This window comes from Hordeum vulgare, chromosome 5H (assembly GCF_904849725.1).
Source record: "Hordeum vulgare subsp. vulgare chromosome 5H, MorexV3_pseudomolecules_assembly, whole genome shotgun sequence".
NCBI lineage: Eukaryota > Viridiplantae > Streptophyta > Magnoliopsida > Poales > Poaceae > Hordeum > Hordeum vulgare.
In genome coordinates, this window is record NC_058522.1 from 32,724,327 (window position 1) to 32,740,619 (window position 16,293).

At 43.8% G+C, this 16,293-nt stretch overlaps 1 protein-coding gene across 1 annotated transcript in view; it reads right to left on the reverse strand.

Moving 5' to 3' along the window:
- The window catches only part of LOC123396264 (pectin acetylesterase 10-like), a 31,222-nt gene extending 15,719 nt beyond the window's left edge, over nucleotides 1–15,503 (reverse strand). The window contains exon 1 of the mRNA XM_045091256.1: nucleotides 15,486–15,503. Within this exon, the coding sequence (XP_044947191.1) occupies nucleotides 15,486–15,503 (18 nt within the window). The remainder of the gene's footprint in view (nucleotides 1–15,485) is intronic.
- Nucleotides 15,504–16,293: the final 790 nt, after the last annotated feature.

The window sequence follows — 16,293 nt, forward strand, 5'->3', positions numbered from 1 at the left end:
AACAGTAGCAGCGGTAACAGTAGCAGTAGCGACAGCAATAGCGGTAACAGTAGCAGCAACGACAACAGTAACGGTAAAGTAACGTAGCAAGGACTAGTAGGAAAAGCTCGTAGGCATGGGATCGGTGATGGATAATTATGTGGGATGACATTCATCATGTAACAGTTATAACATGGGGAGATATGTAACTAGCTCTAGTTCGTCAATGTAATGTAGTCATGTATTCCGTATATAGTCATACGTGCTTATGGAAAAGAACTTGCATGGCAACTATTGTCCATCCCTCTCGTGGCAGCGGGGTCCTAATGGAAACTACGGGATATTAAGGGTCTCTTTTTAATAGAGAACCGGAACAAAGCATTAGCACTTAGTGAATACATGAACTCCTCATACTATGGTCATCTTCGGGAGTGGTACCGGCTATTGTCACTCCGGGGTTGTCGGGTCATAACACATAGTAGGTGACTACAACTTGCAAGATAGGATCAAGAACACACATATATTGATTAAAACATAATAGGTTCAAATCTGAAATCATGGCACTCAGGCCCTAGTGAGAAGCATTAAGCATGGCAAAGTAGTAGCAACATCAATCTCAGAACATAGTGGATACTACGGATCAATTCCCATCAAAACTAACTCGATTACATGATAAATCTCATCCAAACCATCACCGTCCAGCAAGCCTACGATGAGATTACTCATGAACGGTGAAGAGCATTATGGAATTGGCGATGAAGGATGGTTGATGATGATGACAGCGTCGATCTCCCCTCTCCGGAGCCCAGAACGAACTCCAGATCTGCCTTCTAGAGGAAGAACAGGTGGTGGCGGCGGCTCCATGTCGTAAAACGCGATGAACTCTTCTCTCTGATTTTTTTTCGGGCGAGAGAGAATATATAGAGCTGGAATTGGAGGCGGCAGAGCCACGAGGGGCTCACAAGCCTGCCAGGCGCGGCCAGGGGGGCCGCCCTCCTGGGCTTGTGGTCTCCTGGCTCCATCCCTCTAGGTAATTCTTGCGCCATTATTTTTTATATATTCCACAAAAAATCCTTGTAAATTTCCAGGTCATTCCGAGAACTTTCATTTCTGCGCAAAAACAACACCATGGCAATTCTGCTGAAAACAGCGTCAGTCCGGGTTAGTTCCATTCAAATCATCCAAAATAGAGTCCAAAACAAGCGCAAAAGAGTTTGAAAAAGTAGATACGATGGAGATGTATCAACCACTACCCGCTGTCGTTCATCGACCAAATGGTTAAAAGGTTATCCAAAAACACTAACTTTTGCTATCTTTGATGGGTACTCTGGCTTCTCTCAAATTCATGTTAACACTGCCGATCAAGAGAAGACCACTTTTACTTGTCCCTTTGGTACTTATGCTTATAGACGTATGCCTTTTGGTTTATACAATGCTCCTGCTACTTTTCAGAGGTGTATGTCTGCTATCTTTCATGGTTTTTGTGAGGAAATTGTGGAGGTCTTCATGGACGATTTCTCTGTCTATGGAACCACTTTTGACCATTGTCTCCACAACCTTAATAAAGTTTTGCGTAGATGTGAGGAGATGAACTTGGTACTCAACTGGGAGAAGTGCCATTTCATGGTCAATGAGGGAATTGTTCTTGGGCACAAGATTTTTGAAAAGGGAATCGAGGTGGACGGGGCAAAAGTCGAAGCAATCGAGACGATGCCTTATCCAAAGGACATCAGAGGTATACGTAGTTTCCTCGGTCATGCTGGTTTCTATAGAAGATTTATTGAAGAGATTTCTAAGACTTCAAAACCCCTCACTAATATTCTCCAGAAGGATATTTCTTTTGTGTTTGATGAAGATTGTAAGGAAGCCTTCGAAGTTCTTAAGAAATCCTTGATAACCGCCCCTATAGTCCAACCGCCTGATTGGTATTTGCCTTTGGAAATCATGTGTGATGCTAGTGATTTTTTTGTTGGAGCTGTGTTAGGACAAATGGTTGATAAGAAATTGAATGTTATACATTATTCTAGCAAAACCCTTGATAGTGGTCAAAAGAATTACGCTACTACTGAGAAAGAATTTTTAGCGATAGTGTTTGCTTGTGATAAGTTTAGGCCTTACATTGTTGATTCTAAATTCATCATCATACTGATCATGCTACTATTAAGTATCTTATGGAAAAGAAGGATGCCAAACCAAGGCTTATAGATGGGTCCTTCTTCTTCTTCAAGAATTTGATTTGCAGATTGTTGATAGGAAGGGAGCAGACAACCATATAGCAGACAACCTTTCCAGGATGGAGGACATACCACATGATCCTATTCCGGTCAACGATAGTTTTCCTCATGAACAATTAGCTGTTTTGAAAGTACAATCTAATTCCGATCCGTGGTATGCAGATTGTGCTAACTTTATTGTTGCAAAGTTTTTGCCTCCAGGTTTAACAGTCCAGCAGAGGAAGAAGTTCTTCCACGACTTGAGGCATTACTTTTGGGATGACCCGCATCTTTTTAGAGAAGGTGCGGATGGAATCGTGAGGAGATGCACACCGGAGCATGAGCAGAAGGATATCTTGAGACAATGTCACAGCAGTCCTTATGGAGGACATCATGCCGGTGAGAGGACCGCACACAAGGTTCTCCAATCAGGTTTTTATTAGCCTACTCTCTTTAAATATGCTAGAAATTATGTTTTATCTTGTGATAAGTGCCAGAGAGTTGGTAATATTAGTAGGAGGAATGAGATGCCTATGAATTATTCTTTAGTCATTGAGCCTTTTGATTGCTGGGGTTTTGATTTTATGGGTCCTTTGCCTCCTTCACACAAGTACACTCACATCTTAGTAGCTATTGATTATGTGACCAAGTGGGTTGAAGCAATACCCATTGAAACTGCTGATCACAAGACATCTTTGAAAATGCTCAAGGATGTAATCTTCCCTAGGTTTGGTGTACCTAGGTACCTCATGACAGACGGAGGATCACATTTTACACACGGTACTTTTAGAAAAGCTCTAGCTAAATATGATGTTAATCATAGAATTGCTTCACCTTACCACCCTCAAACAAGTGGGCAAGTTGAGCTCACAAATAGAGAGATCAAGTTGATCTTGCAAAAACAGTGAACAATTCTAGAAAGGACTGGTCCAATAAGCTAGGAGATGCCTTGTGGGCGTATAGAACTGCTTACAAAAATCCCATGGGGATGTCTCCGTATAAGATGGTCTATGGCAAGGCATGCCATCTACCTCTAGAGTTAGAGCACAAAGCTTTCTGGGCTGTTAGAGAGCTTAATATTGATCCAAAGCTTGCTGGTGAAAAGTGTCTCATGAACTTGACTTCTCTAGATGAGTGGAGAAGTGAAGCTTACGAGAGCGCAAAAATGTTCAAAGAAAAGGTAAAGAAGTGGCATGACAAAAGAATTTTGAAACATGAATTTAATGTTGGTGATAAAATTTTGTTGTATAGATCTCGTTTTAGGTTTTCTCCATGTAAATTACTTTCCAAGTGGAAAGGACCGTACCATATTAAAGAAGTTTATCGCTCCGGTGCAATCAAGATTAATAATTTTGAAGGCACAAAACCACATGTTGTGAATGCACAAAGACTCAAGCATTACGTGGCTGGAGACCCCATCAATGCAGAGGTGGATGTGATACAGGTAGAAACTCATGAAGAACATATTGCAACACTGTATCACACACCTACAGAAGCAGAATAAGAATAGGTATGAGTACGGTAAGGAAACTTCACGAACATCGATAAAAGTTCCAAATTATGTGTTTTGAAAAATTAGGAAAAATCCCAGCCGAAGCAGAGCCCGAGAGGAGCCCGAGGTGCTCCAGGCGACCTGTGGGCTTGTGCTACCTCTTGGCCGCGCCACGAGGCCGCCTGGACCATCCGGAGTCTCTCTCTGGTTCTACTTTGGCTTGTTACCTTCCTTTTGGTGCAGAAATTTTTGCTATATATTTTCCTGAATCGTCCCGGCTTTCTATCTTGCGATTCCGTGCGTTTTCTCTTTTGATCTTTTTCTGCCAGGATAATAAGCTATTGTTCAAGATGTCTTCTTGCGACTCAAGCGGGGAAGACTACACGGGTCATCGTCTCCGCCTTGTCCAGCAAGATATCAACCAAGGGAAGGTCACCGGATGGGCGACTAATGAAGAGATATCCGCAAGACAAGCGGAGATGGATTGCTTCATGAAAGAGGAAGTCAAGATGGTCACCACCCAGCAAGAAGGAGATCCTTCATCACGAGGATCCAGCTCCAACAACCCCATCCTCGTGGGGGTTATTAACCCTCAACATGATCTTTCTCTGAACATTTCAGAAACTGTCCCTCCACCAGGAGCTCCACCTGTGTCATCTACTATATCTGAAGCTTAAAGAATCACTAACCAATTCTGTGAAGACTTACGTGTCCTTAAAGTACAGGTGGCCATGTTGGAAGCTGCAAACAAAACCCTTCGGAGCATAATAGCGGACTTGAAGAACAACAAGTAGGATGAAGAGTGAAATCTTCATGGGTAATGGCATTCCCTTAGCTTGTTCCACGCTTCGGGGAGTGCCCGATATCTTTATTTTTATCCTTTACCTTTTATGGTGAAGTTTAGTGGCGTATCATGTCTAGGGAAGGTATCTTATGAAATAGGTGTTTGTATTGAGGTCTATCACTCCTTTGTGGAGAGTCTTGTGTCCGTGAGCGTGTAGTGTCTATGATGGAATATTAATGAGAAGTCTATTGGTTTGTTTGTTGCACTTGGTATTCTCTTCATGCAATCGATCTTATATGCTGATTCTTATGGGAGTATTGATCTTACATATCAGGCATGGCTTTGAAAACTTTATTTAATCTTGGCAAAAATAGCATTGGTTATAACAACAAGCATGAGTGTTTCTAGTAGCGACATAGCCAAAACCTTTATGTCTTATGCTGGAAGTGTTATGTCGACAAGGAAGACAACTTGATGTTTTATGCCAATCATTTATGTTAAACTTTATATTGTTTTGCATCCAAGTCAACATTATTTGTCTGCTCTCAAAAGCCTTTGCTAGCCGACCTTTGCACTAAGCGAGAATACTACTTGTGCATCCATGCCCTGAAACCTCAACCTTCCCAAGAGTCCACCATACCTTCCCTATACGTGGTATTTCACCGCCACTCCTAAAGTATATTACTCATGTGCTATCTTTAAACCTTCAAATATTACTCCCTATTTTGTGCCTCTATTTTAGCTCATGAGGAAGTAGTAGATAATTCATGATCTTCTCATACTGGACAAGTTTTATCCTGGGTTTGCATGTTTAATCTGCAAACCCCTAACACCAGAAGGGACTGGCATGAGCGCGCCCAGCTTGTAGAAGATAATAACAACAAACAAAACCTCCTTCACACTCTGTTGATGAGAAATCAGAAAACTTTTGTAGTGATAAACAAAGGAGACTAAGGGGATGTGCTCGTCCCCACTTTGGGAGCCATTCCTCAAAACTTGTCCAGCATGAGAAGTATTGGGCTATCTACTAGCATTCGTTGACAAATTATGCACCTCTCAAAAGCTTGTTTTACAATCTTGTTGATTTCAAAATCTCTAAAAGCTCTAGCACATGAGTTTTCCCTACTTCCCTCTGCAAAGGGCCAGTCTTTTACTTTTATGTTGAGTCAGTAAAACCTAATTCTTTCTATTCTAGAAAAGAGCAGACACCTTATGTTGATGAAGATGCATGCATTTATATTGTTTCATTAGGAATTGCCATATCGCAACTTTATTGACAACATCACTAAGATGAGTAAGTTGTTTGTTAAGCCTAGCTAAAGCAAACATCTTCCTTTGTGTTAGCATTTTCACTTCTTGACTAAAAGCATGTTCTTTCAAAAAGCTTCAATTGATCTCATCAAAATATAAGAGGACGAGCAAAAGTTAAAAGTTACTAGTTGTTCCTTGACCAAGGACATGTTTGCCATGGTTTGATGAGTTTCCTTAGCCCTACTTTTGATTGTAATTTATATTACTCTTTCATAAGGGACTTATGAGTTGAGATTGTTGTTGAGGATGGTTGAGTCTAGTAGAGAAATTATGATGCTTCTTGTCTATATTCTTATTTATCGACACTTCACTCTCTAAACTTGTGGACAGGTTTACCGAGCTCAGTATTCGCTTGGGGACAAGCGAGGTCTAAGCTTTGGGGAGTTGTTACGTCCAAAATGCGTCACTATTTTGTATCATAATTTGTCTCTATTCATTAATATATTTCACATTATGATGATGCACTTATAGTGTTTTGGCTTATTTTACACAGTTTACAACTTTTCAGTGCCGAAACAGCAGACACATGATTCAGCACAGAAAATAGCATGAAGAGTTACCATATCAGAACATCTCCAACTGCGCTGAAATTTTGAGGGAAGGAGTTTCCGAACAGATCGCGAAGACTCGCCAAAGGAGGGCCGGAGGGGGGCCAAAGGTCACCCAAGCGACCAGTTGGCGCGGGCCACCCCTAGGCCGCGCCTAGAGGCTGCCTGGGTAGTGGGTCCCGCCTCCGGCGCTCTGCTTTGGCCTATATCATTATCTTGACCTAAACGTTACGGGGACATAAGAGTTTTCGCAGTTCCGCCGCCGCTCTGCGACGGAAACCTACAGAGAAGAAAAGACCTTTCCGGCAGGCAGATTCCGCCAGGGAGAACTCCTCCCGGAAGGGGAAGTCGTCCTCGTCGTCATCACCATCATCACGGGCATCATCGAGATCATCATCACCATCATTACCATCACCAGCACCATCTCCATCTTCACCCCATCTACTTCACCATTGCAATCGGAGTTGTACCTTGCACTATTCATCCCCTCTACTCTACTGGTGTTGATTACTCTTGTGGTGAATGCTATTGAGTTTTGTTGGAGAATTATTGTTATGACCAGATTGTTAATCATATTTTCATCACCTCTGATCATGATCTCTTTTATGTCTTGTGAGTAGTTCCGTTAGTTCTTGAGGACATGGGAAAAGTCTAGATGCTAGTAGTCATATGATGTTAAAGCAATATGTGTTGATTTATATTTAAGTTATGGTGTTTTTCTTCTAGTGGTGTTATCTGAACGTTGACTACATAACACTTCACCTTTTTAAGGACCTAGGGGAATGCATCATGTATAAAGAATGCTTATGGTGGGTTGCCGGAGTGACAGAAACCTTAACCCCAGTTCGCATACTTTTGCATGAGGGAGTATTGGATCCTAAAGCTTATTGGTATGGTTAGGCTTTGCCTTAATTTCTCTCTTGTATTTGCGGATGCTCGCAAGAGGGATTAATCATAAGAGTGTACTTGTCTTAGCCTAGACGATGCACTAGTTAAGATCCACCCACACAACACTTATCAATACAAAACATAGTACTATACGGAATACGACGAAAGCACTTGACTATCTCTCTCGTGTGTCCTCGGAAACGTCTTAGTCTTTATAAGTATAGTCCCTCGGCTTATCATTTGTGTTCAAAAGGATTGGGCCACTTGCTCCACCTCGGCACCATTTACATTACTTACATTTATTTCCTTGTTGCTATTACTAGAAAACCCATAAAAAGTACCTTTCAGTACTTGAGTTATTCCTTGCTCAAGATCACTTGTCAGTACCTTCTGCTCGTCATTGGGTTCGAGACTCTTACTTATCGAAAAGGCTACGATGGATCCCCTACACTTGTGGGTCATCAAACGTACCCTTGTCGACCTTCCAGGTTCAATAGAAACTTGATCTGAAGTGTCATGATCATCATCATTAACTTCATCTCTAGCCGGTGCACGCGCCTCAGAAACATTTTCTTGCGTTGCGCTACTCTCTGGTTCGAGAGGAGGTACAATTACCTCATCAAGTTCTATTTGCCTCCCACTTACTTCTTTCAAGAGAAACTCTTTCTCTATAAAGGATACGTTCTTGGCAACAAAGATCTTGCCTTCGGATCTAAGATAGAAGGTGTACCCAATAGTTTCCTTAGGGTATCCTATGAAGACGCATTTTTCCGCTTTGGGTTCGAGCTTCTCTGGTTGAAGTTTCTTCATATAAGCATTGCAGCCCCAAACTTTAAGAAATGACAGCTTAGGTTTCTTGCCAAACCATAATTCATACGGTGTCATCTCAACGGATTTAGACGGTGCCCTATTTAACGTGAATGTGGCAGTTTCCTATGCATATCCCCAGAATGATAGCAGTAAATCGGTAAGAGACATCATAGATCGCACCATATCCAATAAAGTGCGATTACGACGTTCAGACACACCGTTACGCTGCGGTGTGCCAAGCGGCGTGAGTTGTGAAACAATTCCACATTTCTTTAGGTGTGTGCCAAACTCGTGACTCAAATATTTTCCTCCACGATGAGATCGTAGAAACTTTATTTTCTTGTCACGTTGATTCTCCACCTCACTCTGAAATTCCTTGAACTTTTCAAAGGTTTCAGACTTGTGCTTCATTAAGTAGACATACCCATATCTAGTTAAATCATCAGTGAGGGTGAGAACATAACGATAGCCACCGCGAGCTTCAATGCTCATTGGACCGTATACATCAGTATGTATTTTCTCCAACAAGTTGCTTGCTCGCTCCATTGTTCCGGAGAATGGAGTCTTGGTCATCTTGCCCATGAGGCACGGTTCACCCGTGTAAAATGATTCAAAATCAAGTGACTCCAAAAGTCCATCTGTGTGGAGTTTCTTCATGCGCTTTATGCCGATATGATCAAGGCGGAAGTGCCACAATTATGTGGGACTGTCATTATCAACCTTACATCTTTTGGCACTCACACTATGAATATGTGTATCATCACGATCGAGATTCATCAGGAATAAACCATTGACCAGCGGGGCATGACCATAAAACATACCACTCATATAAATAGAACAACCATTATTCTCACTTCTTAGATTTAAAGGAGTAGCCATCTTGCATCAAGCGAGATCCCGATACAATGTTCATGCTTAAAGATGGTATTAAATAACAATTATTAAGGTTTATAACTAATCCCGATGGTGGATGTAGAGGTAGCGTGCCGACGGCGATCACATCGACCTTGGAACCATTCCCGACGCGCATGGTCACCTCGTCCTTAGCCAGCCTACGCTTGTTCCGCACTTCCTGCTTAGAGTTGCAAATGTGAGCAACAACACCGGTATCAAATACCCAGGAGCTACTACGGGCGCTGGTAAGGTACACATCAATAACAAGTATATCACATATACCTTTGACGTTGCCCGCCTTCTTGTCTGCTAAGTATTTGGGGCAATTCCGCTTCCACCGACCGGTTCCCTTGCAGTAATAGCACTCAGTCTCAGGCTTAGGTCCTTTCTTTGGCTTCTTCCCGACAACTGGCTTACCAGGCGTGGCAACTTCATTGTTGTCTTACTTGAAGCTTTTCTTACCCTTGCCCTTCTTGAAACTAGTGGTCCTATTGACCATCAACACTTGATGCTCTTTCTTGATTTCTACCTCCGTAGATTTCAGCATTGAATACAACTCGGGAATAGTCTTTTCCATCCCTTGCATGTTGTAATTCATCACAAAGCCTTTATAGCTAGGTGGAAGCGACTGGAGGATTCTGTCAATGACCGCATCATTCGGAAGTTCAACTCCCAGCTGAGTCAAGCGGTTGTGTAACCCAGACATTCTGAGTATGTGCTCACTGACAGAACTATTCTCCTCCATCTTACAGCTAAAGAACTTGTCGGAGACTTCATATATCTCGACCCGGGCATGAGCTTGAAAAACAAGTTTTAGATGCTCGAACATCTCATATGCTCTGTGTTGCTCAAAACGCCTTTGGAGCCCCGGTTCTAAACTGTAAAGCATGCCGCACTGAACGGGAGATTAGTCATCACTCCGCGACTGCCAAGTGTTCCTAGCATCCTAGTCTGCCGCGGGAATGGGAGTATCACCTAGCGGTGCATCAAGGACATATGCCTTCTAGGAAGCCATGAGGATGACCTTTAAGTTACGAGCCCAGTCCGCATAGTTTCTCCCATCATCTTTCAGCTTGGTTTTCTCTAGGAACGCATTGAAATTCAATGGGACATCTGCGTTGGCCATTGGATCTACAATATTTGTAAAGAAATTTTAGACTAATTTCATGATAATTAAGTTCATCTAATCAAATTACTAATGAACTCCCACTTATATCGACATCCCTCTAGTCATCCAAGTGTTACATGATCCATGTCGACTAGCCCGTGTCCGATCATCACGTGAGACGGACTAGTCATCAATGGTGAGCATCTCCATGCTGATTGTATCAACCATACGACTCATGTTCGACCTTTAGGTCTCCCGTATTCGAGGCCATGTATGTACATGCTAGGCTCGTCGAGTCAACCCAAGTGTTTTGCGTCTGTAAAATGGCTTACACCTGTTGTATGCGGACGTTAGAATCTATCACACCCAATCACCACGTGGTGATTTGAGACAACGAACCTTTGCAACGGTGCACACTTAGGGGAATACATATCTCGATATATTAATGAGGAATCATCTTATCTTTGCTACCGTCGTTCTAAGTAATAAGATGAAAAACATGATAAACATCACACATAATCATATAGTGACATGATATGGCCAATATCATGTACCTTTGATCTCCATCTTCGTGGCACCATGATCATCATCGTCACTAGCATGCCACCATGATCTCCCTCATTGTGTCTCCGTGAAGTCGTCACGCCAACTATTACTTCTACTATATAGCTAACCGTTAGCGATAAAGTAAAGTAATCAACAAGGCGTTGCATCTCATACAATAAATTAAGACAACTCCTATGGCTCCTGCCAGTTTTCATACTCATCGACATGCAAGTCGTGAATCCTATTACAAGAACATGATCAATCTCATATATCACATATGTAACATCATATCCTTTTGGCCATATCACATCACATAACATATCCTGCAAAAACAAGTTAGACGTCCTCTAACTGTTGTTGCAAGTTTTACGTGGTTGGTTAGGGTTTCTAGCAAGAACGCTTCTTACCTACGTGACAACCACAATGTTGATATGCCAATGCTATTTACCCTTCATAAGGACCCTCTTCATCGAATCTGATCCGACTAAAGTGGGAGAGACAGACACCCGCTAGCCACCTTATGCAACTAGTGCATGTCGATCGGTGGAACTAGTCTCACGTAAGAGTACGTGTAAAGTCGGTCCATGCCGCTTCATCCCACGATGCCGCCGAATCAAGATAAGGCTAGTAACGACAAGCAATTGACAAATCAGCGCGCACAACTTTTGTGTTCTACTCGTGCACAGAATCTACGCATAGAACCTTGGCTCGGATGCCACTGTTATGTATCATAGTAATTTCAAAATTTTCCTACGCCATGCAAGGATCTCTCTATGGAGAAACCAGCATCGAGAGAGGTTGTAGAGCATCTTCATACCTTTGAATATCGCTAAGCGGAAGCGTTTCTAGAACGCTGTTGATGGAGTCGTACTCGCAGTGATTCAGATCCCGATGGATTCCGATCTATGCGCTGAACGTCGGCGCCTCCGCGTTCAACACGTGCAGCCCGATGACGTCTCCAACGCCTTGATCCAGCAAGGAGGAGGGAGAGGTTGAGGGAGACCTCTGACAGCACGACGGCTTGGTGACGATGGAGCTACATGGCACTTCGGCACGGCTTCGCTAAGCACTACGTAGGACAAGGAGGAGGAGGAGGAGTATGGCTACGCCGTGGAGAGCTGAATTGTGTGTCTCCAAAAGGCCAAAACCCTCCAATATATATATGAGGAGAGGGAGGAGGTGCCCACCCTAAGGCGTGCGGCAGCCCCATCTAGGGCAAAGGGGCGGCGACCAGGGTTGGAGGTGCCCTAGGGTGGGCCTTTGGGCCCAAGGGCGCCCTCCCACGCCTAGGGTTTGCCCCTCCCCACCATTGTGCGCCTTGGGCTGAGAGAGGGAGGCACACCAGCCCACTTTGGGCTGGTTCCCTTCCACCTTTTGGAATATGTGCCCTTTTGGGGCTGGTGGCCATTGCCGCTGGACCCCCCCCCCCCCCGGAACCCTTCCGGTGGTCCTGATACTTCACCATGTCGCCCAAAACAATTCTAATGACCAAATCCTCACTTCCTATATATCAATCTTTACCTTTGGACCATTCCGGAATTCCTCGTGATGTCCTGGATCTCATCCGAGACTCTGAACAACCTTCGGTAACCACGTGCACTATTTCCCTATAACCCTAGCGTCATCGAACCTTAAGTGTGTAGACCCTACGGGTTCGGGAGACATGCAGACATGACCGAAACACCTCTCTGGTCAATAACCAACAGTGGGATGGATATCCATGTTGGTTCCCGCATGTTCGTTGATGATCTCATCAGATGAACCACGATGTCGGGGATTCAATCAATCCCGTATGCAATCCTCTTTGTGTACGGGTATGATACTTGCTCGAGATTCGATCCTTCATACCCCTATACCTTGTTCATTCTCATTACCAGCAAGTCTGTTTACTCGTTTCGTAACACGTCATCCCGTGGCTAACTCCTTAGTCACACTGAGCTCAATATGATGATGAATTACCGAGTGGGCCCAGAGATACCCAGGGCCGGTCCTGAGATTTCGGGGGCCCGGGCCGAGTTAGAACACGGGGCCCTTATTATATTGAGAATGGTAGAAGTACAGATATATCAATTAAATGTACGTCCAATAGATGAAAAAAAAATGGCATGAGAAGGTTTTCAAGAATTTCGTTATAGAGCATTTCCAAATAATATGTGTGAGGCTATAGATCCCAGGTCGTTACAAGATAACATAGATACAACCGAATCAAGCATTTGGGCTAACACATGAGTATCACAAATGACATTATAAGGCAAAACATTCCTCATAATTGAAATTCATATAAAGAAGAATTGCGTGTCCCTGAAAAAAATGGGATGCTATCTAGTGACTTCCATTATTTTCGTGTTCAAATCAGATATATAGTATTTCTACAAGCACAACTCAACTCATCAATGCTAGCACAATTCAACCAAAATAGTAGGAGTTAATCACGGAACCAGACTAGGGTTAGCCCTTTGACACAAAGTTCAGTCGGCTAGAATGAGCAGTTAGGACCAAAGCCTACACCCAATAAGAAGAGAGAAGGACGCCCTAGATCATTGATCCAGTAGATAAACATGACGCACATGTTACTTGGTTGTCTCATAATCGAAGTTTGCCCAACCCCTCCGCCGCCGCCGCCGCTGATTAGACCCTCCGCCTCACCATTAGGCAGCACAATGCAACGGGTAGATGATTCCGAAGATTAAGCGCGCAGTTGGTAGGGGCGATCCCTTCTTTCCTTCTTTTTGGATTTGGAAAGAGCTAGATATCTTGACGTGTTTCCTTCTATTAGAAGATCTCAGCGTAGGTGAGAAAATGGGGCTGATCTCATGAACTAGTAAACACACTTGCCCAACCCAGTACACAGAGCAGTACCCAAATTGGGGGCCCCTTTGTGTTCGGGGGCCCGGAGCGGCCGCCCCTCCCGCCCCCTCAGGACCGGGCCTGGAGATACCTCTCCGTCACACGGAGTGACAAATTCCAGTCTCGATTCGTACAACCCAATAGACACTTTCGGAGCTACCTGTAGTGCACCTTTATAATCACCCAGTTACGTTGTGACGTTTGATACACCCAAAGCACTCGTACGGTATCCGGCAGTTGCACAATCTCATGGTCTAAGGAAATGATACTTGACATTAGAAAAGCTTTAGCAGACGAACAACACGATCTAGTGTTATGCTTAGGATTGGGTATTGTCCATCACACCATTCCCCAATGATGTGATCCTGTTATCAATGACATCCAATGTCCATGATCAAGAAACCATGATCATCTATTGATCAACGAGCTAGCCAACTAGAGGCTCACCAGGGACACATTGTGATCTATATATTCACACATGTATTACAGTTTCTGGTTAATACAATTATAGCATGAATAGTAGACAATTATCATGAACTGGAAATATAATAATAACAACTTTATTATTGCCTATAAGGCATAGTTCCAACACCATCACCATAAGATTGAACTTGTGATGAAGATGTGCTTGACTGACAGTTTGAAGCCCTTAGTGCCCTTGTAGCTACTTGAGCCCTTGTTGGTGCCCTTGGAGGTGGAGCACTTGGAGCTGCTTGTGCCCTTGGAGCTACTTGTGAAATTTGTGTTGGCTGGGAAGTGGCTGGTTGTGAACTATTTGTTGGCTGAGAGCATAGCCCTGCTTGCGGAGGTGTGTCCTTGCATTGTCTGAATTCAAACTTGGCATCACCACTGTGCCTGTAGGGGAGGGGGATTTATTTTCCGTGCAAAGCAGGAAGTCTTATTGCCGATTCCCATGTGAAACATGTGCCTTTGTCAATCCTACTCGGTAAAGCATCTGCCATGTATGTAAAACCGGCATCTCAAACCATCTAAAACATCATCAAAGGGTGATTTATCTGGTATTCCCTCAGTTCCATAATTTTTGTCGTTGTTTTAGTTTAACTAGCAAAAGATCCCGTGCGTTGCAACGGAAGAGAAAATAACACACGCTCTAAATGCAATATGTTTTCACATGGCATCACATTTGTGTTGCCGACGATGGCTTTAGTGCTCACACAAGAAAACGCGTTTGAATGTACAGTCACTCGGAATAAGATGAAAAATATGTTGTTTCTCCCCACGAGGTTTTTCAAAGGTGAGCATGTGTGGTTAACGATGTTTTCTTTCCTCTCAATTTGGTTTTAAGTTAATGAATGTTTATTGCAATTCGTATCTTCGCCGGAAAGAGAGAAAAAAGGACCGTACACTACAGATTAAGTTTGCACCAAAAATAATATTTGAGAAGTATTCAACAGCTAAAAATAACATCCTATTTAGATTCTACATTTTTTTAATCAAATTCATATATAACATGTTAAAATCAGAGTTACCGTTTAAAAGCTATGGATAATTTTGTTTTAGATAAAATTTAAATTGATTAACTAAAAAGTTAGGGTATTTTGGGTTAAAATACGGAGTGCGGGTTGATTACCTCAAACATTAGGGGGTTTTCTGAACAACGCAAAAAATGATTCGTTTACTGACTTAAATCCGGACTATGGGTTGATTTCAGGAAACATCGGGGGCTTTTTTGTAAAAGTGGCACGACGAAACGTTTCCCTTACTTAAGAAAGGACTGCGGGTTGATTAACTAAAAACGGAGGGACTTTTTCACAAAAATGCCACGAGGGACGACCAGAAACCGTATTTGCTTTATTATAATAATAATAATAATAATTATTATTATTAGGGAGAGATGTAAGAGTCGAGGGGATTAAGATTCCACCACGTATGTAAATCCGAGAGTTTAGTGGGTATGTGGACTTCTCCCCTAATAATAAAGCGTGCATCGCTTGTGTCGTACATCGTCGACTTTTTTGCAAAAACACCCCTCGCTTTTCCGATATTCAACCCGTAGTATGTTTTTCAGTTAAAAAACGTGTCTCGGCCGGCCACCACCACGCACAGCGCAGCCACCGCCCATGGCCGCTGCGGCCGGCGACCACCACGCTCAGCGCAGCCACTGCTCCCGGCCGCCGAGGCCTGCCACCACCACGCTCTACACAGCGAGAGCTCACAGCAAGGTTTGGGGCCGGCCACCACCACACCCTCCCCGGCTTATCCATTCCCTTTCTGAGGAGGGGCCTTCTCGCCGACGACGGGCAAGGAGGCGATGGGCCGGTGTCTGCCCGGCGACGACGCTTGGATGGGACGGGCCGGAGACGGACTGGCGACGACGCGCGGATGCGGAGAGGGCCGGGCGTGACGAGCAGGGCGATGCAGCGACGGGGATGGGGATGGTCGGGGGCGGCGCGGGAGGCTAGCGGGCAGGGGCGTGATACGTCCATTTTGCATCATGCTTTCATGTTGATATTTATTGCTTTTTGGGCTGTAAAATTACTTGTGGTACCATATTTATGCCTTTTCTCTCTTATTTTGCAAGGTTTATTTGAAGAGGGAGAATTCAGGCAGCTGGAATTCTGGACTAGAAAAGGAGCAAATCTTAGTGCACTATTCTGCACATCTCCAAATGCCTTGAAAAGTTACATGGATTTTTTTGGGATTATATAAAAAATACTAGGCGAAAGAACTACCAGAGGGGGGCCACCAGGGCTCCACAAGCTTGCCCACCGCCACCACCCCCTGGTGGCGCAGGGCAAGCTTGTGGCTGCCTGACGGCCCACTAGCCCCCCTCTTTTGCTATATGAAGCGTCCTGGTCCAGAAAAAATTCAATCGGGAGCTTTTTCGTGGTTTCACCGCTGCCACGAGGCGG